This window comes from Pteronotus mesoamericanus, unplaced genomic scaffold (assembly GCF_021234165.1).
Source record: "Pteronotus mesoamericanus isolate MK-2021 breed Mesoamerican mustached bat unplaced genomic scaffold, CSHL_Meso_final contig_182, whole genome shotgun sequence".
NCBI lineage: Eukaryota > Metazoa > Chordata > Mammalia > Chiroptera > Mormoopidae > Pteronotus > Pteronotus mesoamericanus.
The window spans coordinates 21,570,432-21,592,500 of NW_026555078.1; the positions used below are offsets into that span (position 1 = coordinate 21,570,432).

General features: G+C 40.7%; 1 protein-coding gene across 1 annotated transcript in view; it reads right to left on the bottom strand.

Annotated features, from left to right (window-relative positions):
* Positions 1–3,734: 3,734 nt before the first annotated feature.
* Positions 3,735–22,069, bottom strand: part of SLC39A9 (solute carrier family 39 member 9) — a 40,954-nt gene continuing 22,619 nt past the window's right edge. The window contains exons 3-7 of the mRNA XM_054567370.1: positions 16,782–16,979; positions 12,214–12,282; positions 10,394–10,479; positions 9,490–9,624; positions 3,735–7,715 (exon numbers count right to left, since the gene is read on the bottom strand). Of these exons, the coding sequence (XP_054423345.1) occupies positions 7,485–7,715; positions 9,490–9,624; positions 10,394–10,479; positions 12,214–12,282; positions 16,782–16,979 (719 nt within the window). The 3' untranslated portion in view covers positions 3,735–7,484. The remainder of the gene's footprint in view (positions 7,716–9,489; positions 9,625–10,393; positions 10,480–12,213; positions 12,283–16,781; positions 16,980–22,069) is intronic.

Sequence of the window (22,069 nt, forward strand, 5' to 3'; positions counted from 1 at the left end):
CAAATGCTTACTGACCAGTCTTCACTTGGGCCCTGTTCCCGTGCTGCAGTTTCTTGTTCGGGTTTGCTAGCCAGACGGAGCCTGGCCTCTCAGGGCCTCGGCTTTGCCTCACCTATGAAACAGAATCTGTGAAGTGGCTGAGAATTTATGCGAAAGCAATCTTTAATGGCCAACTTGCCACCTGCTTTTCATGTTAAGATGGGTTTAAGGCCAGACTCTGCCATTAACTGTGTGAACTGAAGACAATCACTGGCCTTCTCCGAGCCTTCCAACTTACACCACGTCGTCCTCTTCAATTTTTCAAATGCCTCTGCCATGTCGCTACAGCAGGGTCCCCCAAGGAGTCCTCACTCCCCACCAACACTCATGTGATGTTTGCAAGTCCAGAGATGATCATGTGAGCTTCCTATTTAAAACCCATGGCTGAGACTCAGTTCCTTCGACTCCAGCTCCCAACTCCTGACACTTGATGGTCACACCCTCCACAGTCTGGTCCTGAGCTACTATTCGGGCTCTTCCCATTGCTCCCCCACCCCCTGCTCCAGCCACACTGGATCTAATATTCTGAGAAGCCATCATGCTCAAAGGACTCTTCTGTGAAGCCTTTTCTGCTGCCACCTCCCCCTTTTCTGAGGATTAAAACACCTTTTCACTGAATTGTATGCTACTTTGGCTGCATTTCCTAAGGCCAGGGCTAGGGCTGAGGCTCCTTTGTGGCAGAGCTTGGCTGCCTGAGAAGAGGAGGCGGGGTGGAGGAACCCGGGAGGGAGAGGAGGCAGGGTAGAGGGCGTCACAGGCAGCTTTGAAGCCAGTAGGCCAAAGGACTAAGGGGGTGGGCATCAAAGGGGAGCATGTCCCCTTTAATGAAGGAGACCAGAGGGTACAGGAGTGTTAGGGAGGGAGAACCAAAAGACAAAAGGAAGGCTGGGCACCCCTCCTGGGCCAGGCCTGGTCCTCTGTGTACAACTGCAACACAGATGTTCATAAGTGGGATGAGGGGAGCCCTTGGACCCCAGCCAGGAAGTGGAGGAGACAAGTAGGGATAAGGGAGAAGTCACCAAGCCCCCCTCGAGGTGCCAGAGGAGCCACTGGAGCGCAAGGATCTGGAAACTGAGCTACCGTGCCCGCGAGTCATCCATGTGGTGCCAGGAACTCAGAGGCCAGCCAAGGCGACCTGGCAAGGGGGGGCAGTGGAGTTGAGGCAGGAATTACAAAGACCCTTGTAAGGCCTGATGACTGTATAATTTTAAGTCTGGGGGCTTAGTCATCCTCCAGAGAACTGACATGTCTGGCACACCACCTCTTGCCGCCCCTTCTACTTCAGCCAGCGGCATTGCTAGAGTCCACTGTGCAGAGGTGCTACCAGGGCGTGGCCCATGTCGGTCCTCCCACTCAGAGAAACTTTCCTTTTATTTATTTATTTTTAGACAGAGAAGGGAGAAACAGAGGGAGAGAAACATCAATGTGTGGTTGCCTCTCGCACACCCCCTCCCAACTGGGGACCTGGCCTGCAACCCAGGCATGTGCCCTGACTGGGGAATCGAACCACTGACCCTTTGGTTCACAGGCCAGTGATCAATCCACCGAGCCACACCAGCCAGGGCCCTACCTTCTTCACTAGCTCGTTCTGCTCAGCCTTTACAGTCAGCTCTGGTCTCATCTCCCTCCGGATGTTCTCCCAGGAGTCCCCACTCGGGGTTCCTTGGTCCCATGTGTTCCCTGAGCAGCCTGTGCTTCCTGTCGCCCATGCTTACCTACTGGCAATTATGTTTTGTTGGAATCCTCACTGAACCACAAGCTCCTTAAGGACTGGTATGATCCTCACTCCCTTTTGTACACTCAGCACCCAGGAGTGTCTGGTGCATAGGAAGAGCTCCATGAACTGAATGAAGAGGGGAATGACAACACGTGGAGGAGAGATGGGGCGCAGCCTGCTTCCCAGCCTGCCCTCTGGAGAATACAGGATTTACACTCTCCTCTACCTGAGAGCCTTTGAGTGTCTGCTGATGGCTATCAAATTCTGCCCCCAAGGGCCTCCAGACACAGGTAGACAGTCCAGTTCCTTCCGGGCCTCCTCCAGGGTCCTCGCTTTCCATCCCTTCTCCCCAGGGCTCCCCCTGCTGGCGACTCTTGAACTTTCTCAGGATCCCACTACAGAAGAGGCACCCAGAGTGGGACACACGCTTTCACTCCCATTCCTAGCCAATATTTATAAAGCCGAGCAGTGGCTAACACTGCACAGAAATCAGGAACTGAGCCAGAAATGGGATCCAGATTTTCCAGTTCCCAAATCAGTCATACAGTACCTTACTAAAGTCAGTCAGTACTGGATTAGTAACCTGAACCCCATTAATTTCCCACCTGTACACTCAGCCCCTTTTCTTTTCTGACTCCCAACCTCCTTGCTAATAACACCCTAGCAGCACTCGCCCCAGTGCAAGACAGAGGCGGAGCGACCTACCCGAAGGCCAGCAGCTGGTTCTGCCAGGGGTCAGGGCAGCAGCTGGTGGGGGGCAGGGGCGTAGACTGGAAACAAGTGCTCCCTCAGGGCAGACCAATTCATTTAACAACATATATTTGTTGAGAACTATCTTCCCAAAGCTCATTTTATCGAGAAAGAGAGACAAAGTAAAGACTTATTATAAAGCAGATTAAAAGGCCATCAGTGCTAAAGAAAATTAAATAGAGCAGGGCGAGAAGCACTGGGGTGGGGGTGGGGCAGATTACAATTTAAATAGGGCAGTTGGGGGAGAACAATGGAAGAGGGCTTTGGATCCAGACCTAAAGGAGGGGAGGGGCTAGGGGACCAGCATTCCGAACACAGGGGCAATTCCGGACAGAGGGATAGATACAAGGCTGCTTACTTCTTCCGTTATAGAAACCACACTGTCAGACAGCTCTAGCTTAGAAGAATTAGAAATGAACCTAAACAAAATAAGGATTGCTGGCTATTTGGGCTAAACCTATACACTGTATAGACATTTTGAACCCAAGGAAGCAGGATGAAAGGCCTGTTACTTAGTAACGCTGGCTTCCTAAGATTTCGAAGGTCACTGCACAAGGCAAAGGAGGTATGCAGGCCCTACAGCCAAAGGCTTCTGTAAGAGATGGCAGGAATCATAAGAACATGTCCTTTTTCCTTATTCATGAGAAGTTTTCAGAAAACACGCAACTCTGGTCACAATCTTTGTAACTTACTGTAGGCACATGAGATACATAAAGCAAGCCAGCACAAAGTGGACTAGCAGTAAGAAATGGAATCTAATGATTAAGCATACAAACTGTATATTTAAGTGATACATTGCTGTATATAATGCTTAACTGTATATGAGTTAGAAAATGAGCTCCAGTGCTAAAGCCCTCAGAGGAAGGAAACAGTTATCAAATTTACAAATCACACTTTTATATAAATCTCTGTTTCCAGAGTCAATTGTCCACAGCCTCTGTGTACTTACATAACAACTTTGCTCTTTGCAATGAATCCCCTGTGATGAAGATCCGTGGTCTGCTTCTCCTTTCTGGGAGTGGATAGCTACCTTCATAAACACTATTTGCGAACACCAATAGCAAAGCAAAAAAAGAAAAATTGCAATGAACAGGTATCCCCCCTCTTTTCCTCCCCCTCCTTCTCTAAAGGATGTGCACACAGTGGGTACATCTTTCCTTTGCCCTTCAAATGTGGGTCAAGTCTGGTCATCAAACAGAAAAAACAAATTGCCGAGAGGAAAATTAATGAGCAACTCACATAAAGTATGCACTAATAAAAATTTAATATCATAAAACAAATCAGAAATCAGCAAAACAATTTTTTAACCATTCACAATTAAAGTGGAAAAGAGATAAAATTATAAGGCAGCCATCCATGGAATGATTCATGTTTATAAAGGATCCAGAAAATGGGACATTTAAAATCACTGTTCAGGCTACTGAACCAGGGGAACTGCAGTGTTATCTCATGAGACTTCGAACTTGCTAGTAGATGCTATCAGAAAAAAAGACCGAAGCCAATCTCCTCCTGTCAGGCTGAGCATATCTAGAGAATTCCTAATGGTTGTCTTGTCCTTTCCTACAGGCCACAGATTTCCCTCAGGTCTCCTGAGGTGAATCTAGACATCCCAGGCACAAAGGGGCCACATCACTGGTTTTAATTTCATAGCTTCTCCAACAGTGCTCCTTGGGTGAACCATTCTGTACTGAGCAGAAGTTTTCTAAAGCAAGGAAGGCTCCCCTGCAGGACACCCACAGAGCGTTCTTACCTGGCACTGCAGCACTTTTGGATGTATCTGGTCATTATACTCAGTCTCACAAGGGGCCCTGGGCCTCATAGGCAAGAACATTCTTTGGGGGCTTGTGCTGTTGACATACAGTTCCCATGTTCAGTAACTAGCTACCATGTGCCTGAGGGGCTTAATACACTCAATGCTGGTGTGTCCTCCTAGTTTTAATCCTTGAAAAAGACAAAAACCAGGCAGTGACACTTAGTAGTAGGCTGATAGAAAACAATTACATTTTCTCCTTTCTACAAAGAACTGACCACTCAAAATGGCCACCTCTCTCTTTTTTTCTAAAGATGATTCAAAATATAGGAAGAGCACTGACTCAGATGATTTGAATAGGGAAATAAAAAGGTGATTTGGGGTGGGGTTGGAAGAGAGAACACACAGCCTCCCTCTGTAGATGGTACCATTTCTAACTCTACACTCCAGTGCAGAACCTTTGCCTTAAGAAATCTGGCAACAGCGTGCACAGGAAAGCCAGAAACCTGGAACATCGCTGCTTTGGGGAAATGGGGACTAATAAGCAATTCACTGGAGAACAAGTGAAGAGAATGAATCAGTAGTGTTTTTCAACTTAATTTGCCATTCAAGAGGGTACATGGAGTCTGAAGGCAAGGGAATCAAATTGCAATTAAAATTAACTTTGGTCATGAGGAAGGAAGGACTATGCTTTCATCATCAATTGCATCTTTGGTAGCCAATAATTCCATCTGTAATCATGGCAGCCACTTAAGCACTGCAAATGTTTTCAAATGTATGAGAGCATTAAGGCATCCACATCTAAGGAGGCAGTTCTAAACGAGACAAAAATGGAACTGAAACGTGCCAGTAAGTGACCATCGATGTGGCCTCTCCTGGGACACTGCTCACCGTCAGCAAGTCCTTCCCCCAAGGATGGGGCCTCGGCCGTGCTGCTCAGTCCCTGCTGCCTGAAGATGCATTTGAGCCCTGTTAGGTTAGTATGGCTATTTCTGTCTGCTGACCGGGAGAGAAAAGAGTAGCTCCTGAGGCAGCAGCTTGAAAATCCGGGAAAGCCCACAGCTTCGGAGAGCTGATAAGCCTTGAAAGGTCTGCCTGTTGATGTGAGGTCCAGATAGGAAGGCGAATTTGGAAGTTAGATGGTTCAATCCTTGCCAGAGTTCAAGGCCCTAACCAGCAAGATATTCTAGCCAAACTTTTAAGCGTGATGGCAAGGCACTGCTGAAAGAGGCTTTGGCCAGCAGAACAAATTTCTCATCATTGCACACAACAGTATGATAGAAAGTGCTACTATCCAAACCAGACACTAAAATACGCTATCCATTTAACAAAGTAAAATATCCAGGGAGAATCAAGGCAACCATGTCATTTCGAAGGACCAGGTGAAACCCCATGACTCTATAAGTCAGTGTTGTTATCATGAAAGTCACTTAGACTTTCCACACTGTATCTTTCGTTGGTTTTAATATTGTATGCCGCGGTCGTCAGCCACTATACAAAACCTAAACATACTTATGCTACTTTGGTCTACTGCCAGCAGAGGGCTCCCAAGTTCTATTTCCACAGCTGCAGACCCGGTGATAAATCTAGGAAGGAAATAAATCACAGGCATGCTGGCATATGCGTCATATAAAACATTTTACAAACTCCTAAGTCCACTGCCCTGAAGAAAATAGTCTTGGTTCCCTCTTTATGTCCTATGTTTTGAAATGGTACCAAAAATCAAAATAAATAATACAACATTATACACTTATTTGATAGCATAAGGTTTACAAGAATATTGGCAAATATGGAAAATCATCCTAGTTTGTTAAAACACTTTAACTATCTCAATTGTTTTAAGTTACCAGAGTATTAGTGATTGTGTCATCTCGCCTATGAGGAAGTGCTATTTTAAGGGCTTAACAAAGCTGCATTTGACACAAAGGTAACTCTCCTGAAGGGGACAAGGAATAGAGACAATATTATCTTTGTCATCACAGCTCCAGAAGTGGTTGTCCTGATGAGAACAACAGGACATTGCCACCAGCAGTAAGCAGCAAATTGAGGGAGGAGGGACCGGAGGGAAAAGTGAGGAGAAAGGCATGGAGAAGGTGAAGAGACAAAAAACATGTTTTCAATAAGCTTTAAATGAACAAGCAAACACTTCCCAGGTGGGATACATCTTCACTTCCTTCACTGCTGCAGGTGCTTGGGTGATAACGACCTGGTGTCTACCAAGAGACACCAAGTATTTTGCCAGAGGGACTGCTGGTCTGCTACGATAAATACTTAAAAAGGAAAAAACGACAACATAGGTTTTGGTAACCTTACTTTTACAAAGGCTTTTACAAAGATGTCAGTAATTATCCAAATTCACTTAAAATTAAACACCACTTAATCTCCAAAGATACTTTGGGATCTGACTGTTCTTGAAGGAAAGCCTAGGCTTGAACCTACTAGAACTTTGCTCCTCATGAGGATGTGTTGGAGGCAGGTGTTCTGCAAAGGAGAACTTGAAAAGAAATGCTGCTAAATACGAGTCACCTCTTCAGAAGCCAGTCCACCTCTGCTGCCCCATTCGGTGGAATGGCAGGCTGTCTTCAAAGAGGCGCGTGCTGAAGGAGGTGTTCGAGTCCTCCAGACATCCCTTTTCAGTAGATACCTCTCGGGTACAAAGTCAACTTTAAATGTGTCTTGCCATCATTTTCTTGACTCCTGCCCCAAATTAACTGCAGTTATCTTTAGCATCTAAGTCAGCAGGCGTTATGACCTTCTATCAAGGCATGTGGCACAGATGCTAAAGCACCAGTCTTACACGGTGGGAACCATGTTAAAAATCAATGGATAAAGTGGCAGAGCCTCTGAACTAAGAGATTTAGCTTAATTACAGAACACTGTACTGTCTTAATTACTATTTCACTGTGAGTACGAAAAATTCTCAACTTTTCCTTAAAACTGAATTCCATCTTCCCTGAGAATAGGGTTAAGAGAAACATCAAAACTCGAAATGCCCAGGGCCTTTAAAAGACAACACAATGGAATGTCTATGTCCACTCACAACGTGTTGCTTCTACTCCAAAAGCTTTCCGTTACTCCAGATCGGAATCTCGCCTCCCTCCGGACTCTAGGAACACAGGTGGAGATGGGCAAGGTGAGGCGAGAGACTGAGAAAGTGAGCAGCTGTCACGTGCTGGCTGTCCTCACGGGATGGCAAACGGCCATGGACGGAGGCTGGAACCTGGGCATTTAATGCTGGTGCCCTATTGACAGGATGAGCGGGATGAGGCAACCCAGAACCAGGGTTGCCACCTCCAGGCGGCTGAGGCCTCTTCCGCCGGCGGGGTCGGGTTTGTGGCTGTGCCCCAGTCCGCCCACCTCAGGGAGGACATGCACTGTGGCAACATAAAGAAATGTCCCGGCAGAGAAGAGCATGGCCACTCCAGTGGCATTGACCTCTGAAAGGGCTTCTTTACTGCTCTGTGAATTCAGGAAGAGAAAGGGAAGAAAAATTAAGTATAATCCAGGTCAGGAGGAAGTCCAAACCAAAAGATACTCAGTGTTCACAACCAGTGCTATCCGGGACCCGGGGAACATCTTGAGAGCGAGGCAATGTTATGTTATTTATGGGAAGCTTCTAAATAAGCGTTTAAGACTACTGGTGATGTCCACAACTGCTTATTCAGACAAACTTCAAGCCTGGTTGAACAGGTTTGGTCTGTATTATTGATAAGATGGAATCAACAGCATTATTAATGCATATACTAAATTTCACACATTCATGCATTTAGGCTACTAATATTTAACAAATACTGCCTATGTCCCAGGCTGTAGGCCAGGTGCTTGAGATATAGGGGTAATCAAGATGCAGACCTGCCCTCACAGAGCTCAGAAACATCTCAATAAGCTAACTTCAGCTTTTCTACTTAAAAAGTGGACCTACAGGCTAAGATAATTTCATTAAAATTTTAAGAAAAGATCATGCCATAAATGTAATTCCATGCCTCCAGAATTATCCTACATTCCTGTCAAAAGTTCTAAAAACTTCACTGATCAATGAAGTGATAAATAGGGTACTATTTTTAAAGGAACTATGTATTTGTTCATTGACTGAAAAAAGATAAGGCTCTTCAGGTGAATAGAAAGGGGTTTTATAGCACCTCATTTGTTAGCAATCCCAATAAACAAATCCTTGATTAACAGGAACTTAACCATTCTTTAACAATCTCATTTCTCATGTGTTCCCTTTAATACAAGTTTTACTATACCAAATACAAATCGAATGAAACTCAGACAAATCAATGACCTTCAGAGAGCGTATGGGAAAAGCAGTTCCCACGAACCGACCCTGAGTCAGTCTGGTTCTAAAATTGTCCTCCTATTGCCTGCCAGTTGACATTTAAGTAAAATGGGAAGGGTTGTTGCAAAGAACAACAGCCCTTGGAGATAGAATTACAGGTATGGGAAGGTCCAACAGGGTCTGACATGACAAATGACCCATGCCACTCCAGGTATGAAGCTACATTCAGTACAGTGGCAAAGAACTGGGTATTTATGTTTATTTATTTATTATTTAAGTATAGTTGGCATACATTATATTAGTTTCAGGTGTATAGTATAGTGATTCATCATTTATATACCTAACAATGTGCTTATCTCACTAAGTCTAGTAATCGTCTGTCACCATGCAAACTTATCATACTATTATCGACTTTAGAGTCCCCCTCACTCTTTTCACCCATCCCCCTACCTCCTTCCCCTGTGGCAACCATCAGTTTGAGCTCTGTTTCTATGAGCCTGAATATTTACTATTCAGTGATAGGACAGCTGGGAGCAGGAAAATCTGAATCTTGGCTGAATGCAGACATCTCTGCTCATCCCCGACTCTTCTCAAAGCTGCTGCATGCTTGTCGCTCACCCTTCAAGTGCCTGCTTAAACATTAAATGTGTATTGTGACTTATGTATCTATCAAATATAACTAGCACATCTGGTTAGGTTTAAGTTATATTACTTTAAAGATCATATATTTGTGCAAATATTTTTGGAGCTGATGGGAAAGAATTTTTTGAATTAAATAAATTAAGGAAATGCTCTAAATTTATAAAGAGGGTCAACTTGGAATTAAGACATTTACCTTGTACAGGTTTTTACTCCTGTTTGAGGGGATAATTTAATGAAAAATTCAACATAAGAGACCATATATCACAAAAGAATTAGACCCTTGCCTAGATGAGGTAGGAATGAGTCACTTACCTTACTTAGTCCTAAAAATGTCACCATGGACATTACTGGCGCTGCCAGTGCAAAGACCAGTAAGTGCTTTCTGATTCGATTCCGCTCTAGGCCAGCATGCATTAAGAATGAAACCAGCCCAAAAGCAGCTGGTGCCTAGAACAGAAAAATTATCCCTTATTACTCCAGAAGTATGAATTGCTTCTACATTAATAAGTGCATGCCATCTGACTGAATTTTCATACCAAAAAAAAAAATAAATAAATAAGCATAATATCAAGGCTGACTCTTTTTAGGAATTAATGTTCTAAGAAAATATCCTAGTTGTGGGTATGTTTATGTGTGCATATATGTGTGTTTCTTGGATAGCAGAAAAAGAGAAACAGTCAAGAAAAAAGTATAAGAAAAAAATATTTACAAACAAGAAGTACTACAAAATATAAAAATCTAAAGAGAATTTAACAGTTTGTGTATGACCATAAAAAATAAAATCTGTTCGCCCTGGCCAGGTGGCTCAGTTGGTTGAAGCATCATCCCATACACCAAAAGGTTGTGGGTTCAATTCCTGGTCAGGGCACATATCTAGGACACCGGTTTGATCCTCAATCGAGACATAAATGGGAGGCAATCGATTGATGTTTCTCTTTCACATCGATGTTTCTCTTTCTCCCTTCCTCTCTCTCTCAATCAATAAACAAATTCTCTGGTGTGGATTTAAAAAAAACAGAAAAACCTCTTTCAAGTAAAAGTTTAAGAAAATGGTAACAAAAAAGCAGCTATGACAGTTGTTCCAATTCCCTAAAATGAACAGCAATCATGAAAACGACTTAAAAAACTTCCCATTTCAGGAAAACATTAATGATCAGAGAGAAATTTTAATTATGAATATAGTAAACATTAAATCTTACACCAAAATTTTGCTTACCTTATGTAGCATTATTGCCACGAACACAATTAACTGAACACTAGTCTGTGAAGTAGAAGCTGCTGCTCCCAATGCAACACCATCAGCTAAATTTGAAAAAAACAAAACATAAAACACTATAAATAACAACTATAACAGTATAGCAGTTGACTGTGTACACTGCAGAGACAAGTAGAGCTGGATTTGACTTTGGGAAGGTTACTTAACCTTTCTGAACGTTAGCCTTCTCACCTCTAAAATGGATTCAAGAAACTATATATTCTTAGGGTTTTCATGAGGGTTAAATGAGGTAACATATGTAAAGTGCTTACCACCTGGCCCAGAATATCTGTCAGCCATTGCTGCAGATGTTATTGGATAAAGTATGATGCTCACAAAAATCCAGTGATAAGCCCTGGCCAGGGAGCTCAGTTGGTTGGAGCTTCATCCTAATACATCAAGGCTGTGGGTTTGATCCCAAGTCAGGGCACATATAAGAATCAAGCAATGAATGCATAAATGAGTTGAAGAACAAATCAGTGTTTCTCTCTCTCTCAAATTAATTTTCAAAAAACCCACCAATAATCAAATTATAGTAACAGAAATATCACAGAATTTCAGAGGAAGTATCTCTGCATCGTGCAGATGCAAAAACAGAATAAAGTCACAGGACTCTGCAGAGTTGATATATTAGCAAATGTTGGTTGAATGGATGAATTTTTTGGTTAGAAAAGCATGTGATATTAGAAAGGTTGAGATTACAGGGAGCCTGCCACTTTTCAGTCTTTGTCCCTGACAGAATCCTACCGTGGGACAGGTTTTGGGCTGTGATTCTAAGGCTTACCCAGCCAGCAATGCTGAGACTTCTGTTCTCTACAGTCCACCTCTGCCTAAACTGACACTCTGGGCACATAGTGGGCAGCAGGGCTGTTCAGTACAAAAGTGCCGAGGCTCTTTTTGAGATGAGATTCTTGGGTAGAGATCAGCAAACTTTTCTTAAAGGGCTAGATAGGAAATATTTCATTTTATTTTATATAAATCCTCACCCAACAATATGTTTACTGATTTTTTTGAGAGAGAGAGAGGAGAGGGAAAGAAACATTGATGTGAGAGAAACATACATCAGCTGCCTCTCTTACACGCCCTGACAGGGCACTTAACCTTCAACCTGGGTATGTGTCCTGACCAAGGATCAAACCTGCAACCTTTTGGTGTACGGGACGACACTCCAACTAACTGAGCTACCTTGCCAGGGCCAGTTGGGAAATATTTTAGGCTTTGCGGGACATTTGGTCTTTTGCAACTACTCAACTCCACCATTATTTTACAAAAGCAGCCACAGATAATATGTAAACAAAAGGGCAAGGTTTTGTTTCAATAAAACTGGTTTTTTAAACATTTTTATTCATTCCTCGAGTGAGGGGAAGGGAAGGAGAAAGAGAGGGAGAGAAACATCTATTGGTTACTTCTTACACACACCCTAACTGGGGATCAGGCTGCAACCCAGGTATGTGCCCTGACTGGGAACTGAACCAGAACCCTTTCACAACGTGGGCCGACTCCCAATCACCTGAGCTACACCAGTCAGGGCTGTTTCACTAAAACGTTACGTATGAACACTGAAATTTGAAATCTATGTAATTTTCATGTGCCATGAAATAATCTTTTTTTAACCAATAAAAAATAAAACTCATTCCGCATACCAGGGCGCGTGCTTGTGTTGGAGGACTTTATTAAGCACCCCTCTCCCTGAAGGCCAGCCCAAGAGTGGCTCATGTCAATGGTCCCTGTGATGTAAACACTAAGTCACTCACTATGCAACGAAAGAAAAGGGTTCCTACCTGCGGCATGAACGACCAGACCCAGCGTGGTGGTGATTTTGGAATTGCTAGACCTTGCTGTTTCTGGATCTGAGGTAAAAATAAGCAAGGCAGCCATCAGGCAATGTGAAACAGAACTGTTAGACCACTGACCTGCAGGTAGAAGAATCCTTTGAAAACTCTTGAAGTAGATTATTTTTCTCACTACTGTCTTTTTTCTTCTGCTTCAAACACTTAAAAGTTTCCCCTGCCCTGAAGAGGTAGATGGGAGAAAACTCTTCACTTGACCCAGCCACCTCCCAGATGCGAACTGCTAAAAACAGTAAAAATAGGCGCGCGCACACACACACACACCCCCACACCCACACCCCCCCCCATCTTGTTTCAAGGGTTGTCTCCCTTCCAGAATTTGCCTGCTTTAGATGATTCTCTTGTGTCTTTAGGTAGTTGCTTTTTAAATTTTGTCTAGAGTTTACAGTTACCTATAGGGAGGTTGGTCTGACAGGAATTTACTTGCCCACACTGAAAGCAGAACGTTCTAATGTCATTAATCTTAGTCATCTCATCAAGGTATTGTCTGATTTCTTCATTCAGTTATTTCTTTTTCCCTTGCAACTAATAAACACATCAAAATTTACCCCCTAGATTTAATATTCTTTGATAATTTTTTGCCTGAGCCAATTTTTACTATGAAGCTTGCAAAAATTATGGTTTCCAACTCCAGCATTCTTTCCACATTTACCAGATGAGAGTCAGCATTCTACCCTTCTCCTTTAACTTTCTTTTTCCCTCCCTCTCCCCAACCTTCCACCTACCTACTCTCACTCCTCAAATGGGCTCATCGATTTCCATTCTGTCAATGCTTTACACTTCATTACTATTCTTAATTATTTTGGTGTTCTGGCTGTCTTATTATCTGGACAGTGGGAGCCCCTTCAAGCTGGTTCACATATCCTTTAACATGTTTCCAGCTTCTTCCTTCTTGCTTTTTTTCTTTTTCTTGAGTACTAGATGTTCCAAGCTCATTTTGTGCCTAACTTGCCCCTGTCTAGAATTAGCCATTTCTCTGAAGAGCCCTAATATGTTCTTTGCTAGTGGGATGTCTTTCCTTCTAGACCCTGCCTGTAGACAGGGCTAGGAGATGCATACATGCATATATAAACACACACACATATACATACACTTACACACATATAAGTTTCAGAAATCACAAGTCTAATCGTTCCGATTCTAATCCATCCTTACAGGGGTTCTTTCCTGCCTTCCCCCATTCCATATTTGTATATCCCTTCTTCCACAGTAAGAACTCTACTTCCACCGAAATCAACACATTTACTAATTTGCTTAATCCTATAATATACCTACAACAGTTTTAGAATTGTTTTGCCCATACCATTACAAAAAAGCAAAATGTACTAAGAGGAGTTCAGTTTATTTATGCTGCTTCTTTTTCTGGAGTTTTGTTCTGTCCTTTCATTTGGGCCTTATTTCTTTGCCTCCTCAATCTGGCAGCCCCCCTTTGTTTGCTTCTCTGTATTAGGTAGAGCCGCTTTGGCTCCTTGTCTTCATAGCTGGTCTATTAGAAAAAAGGCACCTATAAACTGCGTGGGGCGGAGCCTTAGGTAATCGCCCGGATAGGGCGACCCACTTCACTGCTTTGTAGCTGTGTGTGGGGAGAGGGCTCAGAGAGGGGACAGTGCTGCTGCCTGGCTTCTGGAGGTTTGCCCGGCACCCCCCTGGGTGACTGGAGCCCTCCCAGCTGTTGCCCTGGTACTGGATCCCAGAAGGGGTGGGTCTGTGTATGTTTTAAGTCCATGTGGGCCCTTTAAACAGAGTCTCCTAAAAACCCAGCAGGTTTTCTGCTGCTCCAAACCTCACTGGTTTTTCAAGCCAGAAGTTATAGGGATTTATCTTCCTGGTGCTGGAACCCTGGGCTGTGCAGTCTAGCCTGGGGCTGGGATCGCTCACTCCCAAGGTATCCCTCCCGATTTTTATCCACCGCACGTGAATATGGGACTGCCCATTCCACTGCCACCGTCCCTCCCTCCGTGAATGTCTCGGTGTCTCTGCCCCGCCTACCAGACTGAATGAATGTGGCTTTTTTAAATCCTTGGTTGTCCAACTTCCATATAGCTCGGTTTACTGACAGTTCTGGCTATTACTTGTTTTGAGGTCTAGCTGTAATTCTTTCTGTGGATGCGCGAGGAGGTGAAGAGCACTTACCTATGCCTCCATCTTTAACCAGAAGTTTGAGTTAGTTTTTAAAATCCTGTTCAGTGTGATTGTGTTACTCATTTAAAATACAGTTCATCTTTTTCAGTTAGCTCCTCCATCCTTGTTGATTTCATTTTATTTTTTAATAAGGAGAATATTAACATGTTTCCAAAAGTCAAAACTATATCAAAAAGGCATGCCCAGGGAAAGGTCATACCCTCCTGAAACCCTTCTACCCTACCATAGCCCCCACCCAACCCTACCCCACCCCTAACAGGTAACCAACTATGTTTTCTAGCTGGCCCTTCTATCCCTTTTCTTATAAAAATAAACATATCTACTCTTATTATTCCTTCTTTCTTACACAAAATATAGTATATGATAGAAGCAAATTTACATTTTTGCTTTTTTATTCATTTAACATGTCCTGGAAATCTCCCTATCAGTACATAGAAATCCGATTTCTTATTCTTTTTCATAGACACAGAACTCCATTATATATACACACCACACTTCATTCAACCAATCTCATGGCTAGACAATTTAAGTGGTTTTATGATAAGTAGAGCTGCACTGAATAATGTTGTGCATAAACATCTTCATAATGAAGCCATATTATCAGAATGAGTTTCTAAAGTGGGAATGTTGGCTAAATACACATGTCGTTTTGTTAGATATTGCCAAATTCCCCTCACAGGGACTGTACCATTTTGCATTCCCACAGCAATAGGTGAGAGTCTTTTTCACCATAGCTTTGCCAATAAAGTATATTGACAAACTTTTGAATTTTTGCCTGACAGGTGAGAAATAGCATCTCAGCAGTTTCAATTTGCTTATTTTCTTAAGTGAAAGTGAACATCTTTTCATATGCTTAAATATCATTTTTATATCTTTTTATGAACTATCTATTCATGTCTTTTGCCTGTTTTCTCCAATGCTTTTTAGGCCAAGGATTATTAACCTGGGATCCACAGAGGAGAACACATGCAGAATGCAGGTGTGACTGGGACCTTAACTTGGGGAAAAAATATTTTTATTTTTACTACCCTCTATCTAAAAATTAGCATTTCCTTTAATTACAAATGTAGATAATAAATCACAAATAGTATCTGTACTACCTATACTTTATTGCCTGAGCCCAGATAATTTCATATTATTTTACAGTTGTAGATATCTTGATATTTTTGCTTTCACTCATCACTACCCTAAATCAAGGGCTTATAGAACTGCTGCCACATTTACCGATTAGTCTTCCTGTCTATAGATGCGCATGTGACAGAGCTGGGCAACTAACTATCAGGCATCTCTGCACCTAATAGTCATTTAGTTGTCTAACAGTAAAAGTCATGGGATCGCTGTCCACTGGGGACTAAGATATCTATACTGCTTTCCAGTAGTTCCTATCTACAAAAATTCTCTGTCTATATATTTGAAAGAGATATCTGTAAAACCCTAAGTCTATTATAACTCTTTCAAATTGATTTCTATTATGATGGCTTCAAAGTCGTATCATGGACCAAAATCCATTTTTTGTTAATACAAACCTTATCAAAGATGCTGACCTCACCAAAGAGGAATTCAGTGCTCTTAGGACAAAAGTTACTATGACTGGAGTTAAGTTTACAAAGTCTTAGAGAATTCTAGTTGTCCTTGAAAGAAGCTTATCTTCCCTTAATAGGCAAGTTACAAATGTGCTTACATACATTTGTAAGAAAATATCTTTGTGAATCAGGGTTTTCTACACTGGTGACCATGAAAGCAAACACCCAAATGAAACAGATGTTCAACTTGACACTCACGTTGCCTTGTTAAAGCCCTTCTCACAGTTTAATGTTCTTAGTCAATCTAAGCAACAATAGTAGCTATCATACAAATATCCTAAAAAGATAAAACATAACCTTGTTTATAATTTAAATGTATTAACTCATTATTTAATGCATTGATAAAGATGACACACATTACTAGATCAAATTTGTATGATTGCTTTGGAAACTGTATTTCAACATAATTAGTTTTCTCTGTTCCCTATACACTATGCTTTACATATTTAAAAACATTACTCCAAAAAAAGGTCCACCAGCTTTAGACTACCTAAGAGTCCCATGGCACAAAAAGGGTTAAGAACTTCTGCCCCAGACTCTTAACAAAACTTGACAGTGTCAAGATAACCAGGGTAGCGCTCAATAAACACTCTCACGTTCACATGTCACAACTCACTAGCTCCCTCAACTGAATAGAATGTTCACAAGAACCTGAAGAAGACAAGAGTTTTAACACTAAATCAGGCCCGTGACACACATTTAAATATTCAATCATTTGTGATTTTCTAAACTGCAAATTTACTGCACTGCCCAGAAAGCCTTGGAATCACTTACCATCAGTAGAATGCACATGGGAGCTGCCAATCTGGTCCACCAGCAACATGAAAACAAAGCCCAGCACGAGGGAGACACCAATGTAGGCATGCAGCTGTGTGTGGTCATGGCTGTGCTCATGCTCGTGAGCAACTGGTATTTGTTCTGCTTTGTCTGATGCAATCACATTCTGTGTTTCACTCCCTTGGTGATGTTTTCCTAGAACAGAATGAACCATAAAGAGAAAAAATGTTTTCCTCTTAAAACATTTCCACATAGAATCTTCCATTCTTTTGTGTTTCAAGCTCTACTTACTTCACTGCAAAATCACCCATTTCCTATATTGTAATCCAGCTAGTCATAAACTCCTTCAAGTTAAAGTTCATGATGAAAAAAATCCTGTGTCTTCAGCTTTTGGCATGCAGACCTTTTAATTGCCTATTAACTCAAAACCTAGGAAATGGAAGCCAATCACCAAGCAAGAAAACAATCACAAATCCAAGGGACATGGTCCCCAAATCCTCACTTCTGGCTGAGAAATTCGTGCCAATCTCATCAGAAACTACAGTAAGTTTTGTTCTGATGAAAACAGGTGAATGAAGAGCAGTAACAAAAGTAATTACAATCAACTTCATCTGGTTTCACACCTAGGTTGATATTAAAACTGCAAACAAAGAGCAAACTGAATATAATACTTTCAGCTTTAAAAAATATTAGGGGGCAATCACTGAACTAAAAACCAGAAGGGGAGAGCAGTTTAAAAGAGGCACATCCTGCAGTCTAAATTCAGCTCTAGAATTATCATGATTGTTGGGAGATTCTGATTTATAGTAAGTAACACCTGGCCAAGTAATACTACTAGCTTTTTTTTTTTTTAAAAAAAAACAAATTATTTATTTTTAGAGAGAGGGGGAAGGGAGAGAGAAAGAAAGGGAGAGAAACATCAATGCGCAAGAGATACATCCATTGGTTGCTTCTCGCAAGCCCACAACTGGGGACCTGGCTCACAACCCAGGCATGTGCCCTGACTGAGAATCGAACTAGCAACCTTTCAGTTCACAGGCTGGCACTCAAGCCATTGAGGCAAACTAGCCAGGGCTAATAGTTTATATTCACACATTTGACACTCAAAACATAAATGCTTCAAGGCCAGAATCCTTATAAATTTTTTTACAAAGTTTAAATGTAGAGCAAAATGACAGAGAAAAGCCCTAAGATGGTAAGTGTACCTCTCTTGAAGAAGTTAGTGGGAAATCTATATTGAGTCATCCCATATAACAACAATTTGGATGATTATATATGAATACATCACATTTATATTTAGGTCTTTGACCCAATAGCCTGCTTTTCTAAACATGTTCCAAAGAATTATGGTGGTTTCAAAGTTTAGCTCTGCAGTTAGCAAGCACTGCAGTACTCAACAAACTGTGTTCTTAAAATTTGCTTCTACAGAAAGATAGTTTTCTCACATGAATGTTGATAACTAATTCCAGTGATTTTAGAGCTATAGTTATAGAACATGTGAGAGATGCCTTTGTACGTTAATTAGTATTTAATAGTGCTTATTAAAGTATCAGAGCACTTAGTTAACATGGTATACTGAGCTCTGAAAAAAATACCTGTAAATTACAGGGTCCACAGAAGAACTAAACCATAGGCTGCCGTAACGTATAAACAAACTCCTTTATTTAAGTTTAAAGAAAAGTTGGTTTGATCTACAAATGAAGAATGAGGGGGAAAAGGTGAGGGGAAAAAAGGATAAAGTAGTAGAAACTATGATGATTGTAACTAAATTCATCAGTATGAAGAGAGACATGGAAAATCTGGAGAGAGCTTAGTTTAAAAAAGATAATATCATGGTTAAGCTACCTAAATTTTTTTAATAGAGTGGAATATTAATATTTACTTTTTATAAAGAATGATGGGCACTTCTGGTGCTGGCCAAGTGGATTAAATCCACTATAGCGTCAATCATGTACTGATTAAGACAAAAATCTCTGTTTAAAAAACATCTAACTACTTGAAGGCTATAAAAAGTAAACAGTATCATGAAGAGAGAGGGCAGCAAAAGCTTCCAAAGGACCAAAGGACCAGGAAAAGGGGCTGCTGAGAGGTATGGGCATGGAGGGAAGTCCTCACTTCCCCTTTTTTTCTTTCCAAGCTCAAACTTGAAGGCAGCCCCAGCTGCAGAACACATGGCAGTAACACAGGTAGTTAAAACCCCAAGAAAAATCCCATCTTTCTGGCCACAGTGACTGAGAAAATGGCCTCAGTCATCTGAAAAGTATGGAGGGAATTCAGTTACTCTGTTCTCTCTCTCCTGTCGCTTTGCTCCCGGGGCAGCCCAAGTTACATGGAAATGTGCAATGACGGCACAGGCAGCTAAAACTCCTGGAGAAACTTCTTCTGGGTCCCCTGGCAGCCAGAGAATATGAAAGAAATACCAGAAAGAGCTGGGGGTGGTGTTCCCTCTAATCCTGTGTATAAATGACACAAGTCCGAGACTCACCCCTGAACTCTGCAGGGACATGACATACCCAAAGCAGCACTGCAAAGGCTTTGAAAATTGAACTAAAATTGGAAATATCACCCCCAAAAAGGCAACAAAGAACTGGCAGCCTGAGCCCAACCAGGGTAACTGCCTGCTAAAATGAAAGAAACATTCTCCAGAGGATTTTGAGAGGACCTAGAGTCTCAAATTATTATATTCAAAACGTCCAGGATATAATCCAAAATTACTTGACATACAAAGAAAAATGAAAATATGGCAAATTACCAAGAAAAAAATTAACCAACCCAACCCCAATATAACTCAGATACTAGAATACGCCAAAGACTTTAAAGCAGCTATGACTATGCACACTGAGGTAAACACATTTCAAATGAATAGATGTCCTCAGTAGAGAAACAGAAAGTATAAAAAGGAACCCAGTAGAAATTTTAGAATTGAACAATATAATATCTGAAAGAGTAAGGTCACTGAATGGGCTCAACAGCAGAATGGAGATAACAGAGGAGAGAACCAGTAAACTTAGTTACCAAGGCAGAGTTGAACAGGACCAATAGAGATCACATGGCTCACAAAGTCTAAAATACTTACTATCTGACTCTTTACAGAAAGAGTGTGTCAACCCGTAGTCTAAACACATCAATGAGAAGACAGAGATTGTCAAATTAGATTTAAAAAACATGATCCAACTATATGCTAAGAAACCCACTTTAAATATAATGAATGACATAGATTAACAGTGAAAGAATGGAAGAAGATACACCATGTAAACACTGATCGAAAGAAAGCTAGAGTAGCTATATTAATATCATATGAAGTAGACTTGAGAACAAGGTCAATTTATCAATAAGACATGCAATCCTAAATGTGTAGGCACCTAACCAAAGGGGTTCAATATGCATAAAACAAAAACTAATAGAACTGAAAGAAGAAATAAACAAATCCACAACTGTACTTGGAGACTTAAATACTTCTATCTCAGTAATCAATAGAACAAACAGAAAATCAGCAAGGATTTAGAAGACCAATATTATCAAACAACTTGACCTAACTGAAATTTATTGAACATTCTACCAAATAACAACAGAACACATGCTCTTTTCAGTGTGCATGGAACATTAGGCAAGATAAACCATATTCTGGACCATTACAGAAAGCATTTACAAATTTGTAACTATTCAAATCATACTATGTTCTCTGACCATAAATAATAAAGTTAAACAAGAAACCAGTAACAAAGAATCTGGGAAAAGGACTGAAAATTAAATAATACTTCTAAAAAATACATAGGTCAAAGAAGAATTTGGAAGGGAAATTAGAAAATATTTTTAACTGAATAAAGATAAAAATATAAAATTATCAAAATTCCTGGGATGCAACTAAAGCAATGCTTAAAGGGAAATGTATAGCATTAACTGTTTATACTAGAAAAGAAGAAAGATCTCAAGTCAATAAACTTCTACTTAAGGAAACTTGAAAAAGAAGAGCAAATAAAGCCTAAAGCAAGCAAAAGGAATTATGAAGAGCAGAAATCAATAAAATAGAAAGCAGAAAAATCAACAGGAAAAAAAAAAAACAAACCCCAATGAAATCAAATAGTTCTTAAAAAAAAAAAAAAAGGACTGAAACACCTCCAGCAAGAATGTCCAGGTAAAAATGAGAGAAGACAAATCAGCAGTATCAGGAAAAAAAGAGAAGAAATTACTACAAACATGAAAAGAATAATATAAGATTATTATGAACAACTTTAAGCCTATAAATTCTTCACCTCAGAAGAAATGAATCAATCCCTTGAAAAACACGTTTCCAAAGTATATTCAAGAAGAAACAGAGAACTTGAATAATCTTATATCCATTGAAGAAATGGAATTCATAGTTAAAAACCTTCCAACATAGAAAACTCCAGGCCCACATGGTTTCACTGGTAAATTCTAGAAAATGTTTAAGGAAGAGAGTTTTTTTATTCTATACAATCTCTTTTGGAATATAGAAGAGGAGAGAACACTTCCCAATCCTATGAGACCAACATTAGTCTGATAATAAAAACCATACAAAAACCTGGTAAGAAAAGAAAACCACAGGCCAATATTCCTCATGAACAGAGACACAAAAATCCTCAACAGGATATTAGCAAACAGAATCCAGCAGTATATAAAAAGGGTAATACATAATATCCCAAGGGTGAGGTGGGGAGGGTGGTGCATGCAAGTTAGTTTGATATTTGAAAATCACTGCATTTCACCACACTAACAGACTGAAAAAAAGCATTTGACAACATCCATTTAAGATTAAAAAAAAAAAAAAAACAACACTCTCAGCAAAATAAAAATATTAAGAAGTTTCTTTAACTGAAAAGGGATCTATAAATCTAACATCAGAGATAATGATGAAAGACTGGATGAGAACAAGGCAAGACTGTCCATTTTCATTCCTAATTAACCTCCTCATAATGGACAGCATAGTCCGTGCAATAAGGGAAGGAAAAAAGACATACTGGAAAGGAAAACAATTAACTGATTCTATTCAAACATGACATGATTATTTCTGTAGCAGATCCCAATGAAAGCTACAAAAAACTGTAAGTAATATATGAGTTTAGCAAATTTCTAAATACTAGAATACTGGAAATAGAAAAAATTGAAGTATCATTTACAATTGCACTATTAACATAAAATATTTAGGTATAAATCTAACAAAAAAAACCAACTGTAACACTGACTAAAGAAATCAAGAAAGACCCAAATAAATGGAGAGATACACTGTGTTCATGGATTGAAAAACACAATGTTCTTAAAATGTC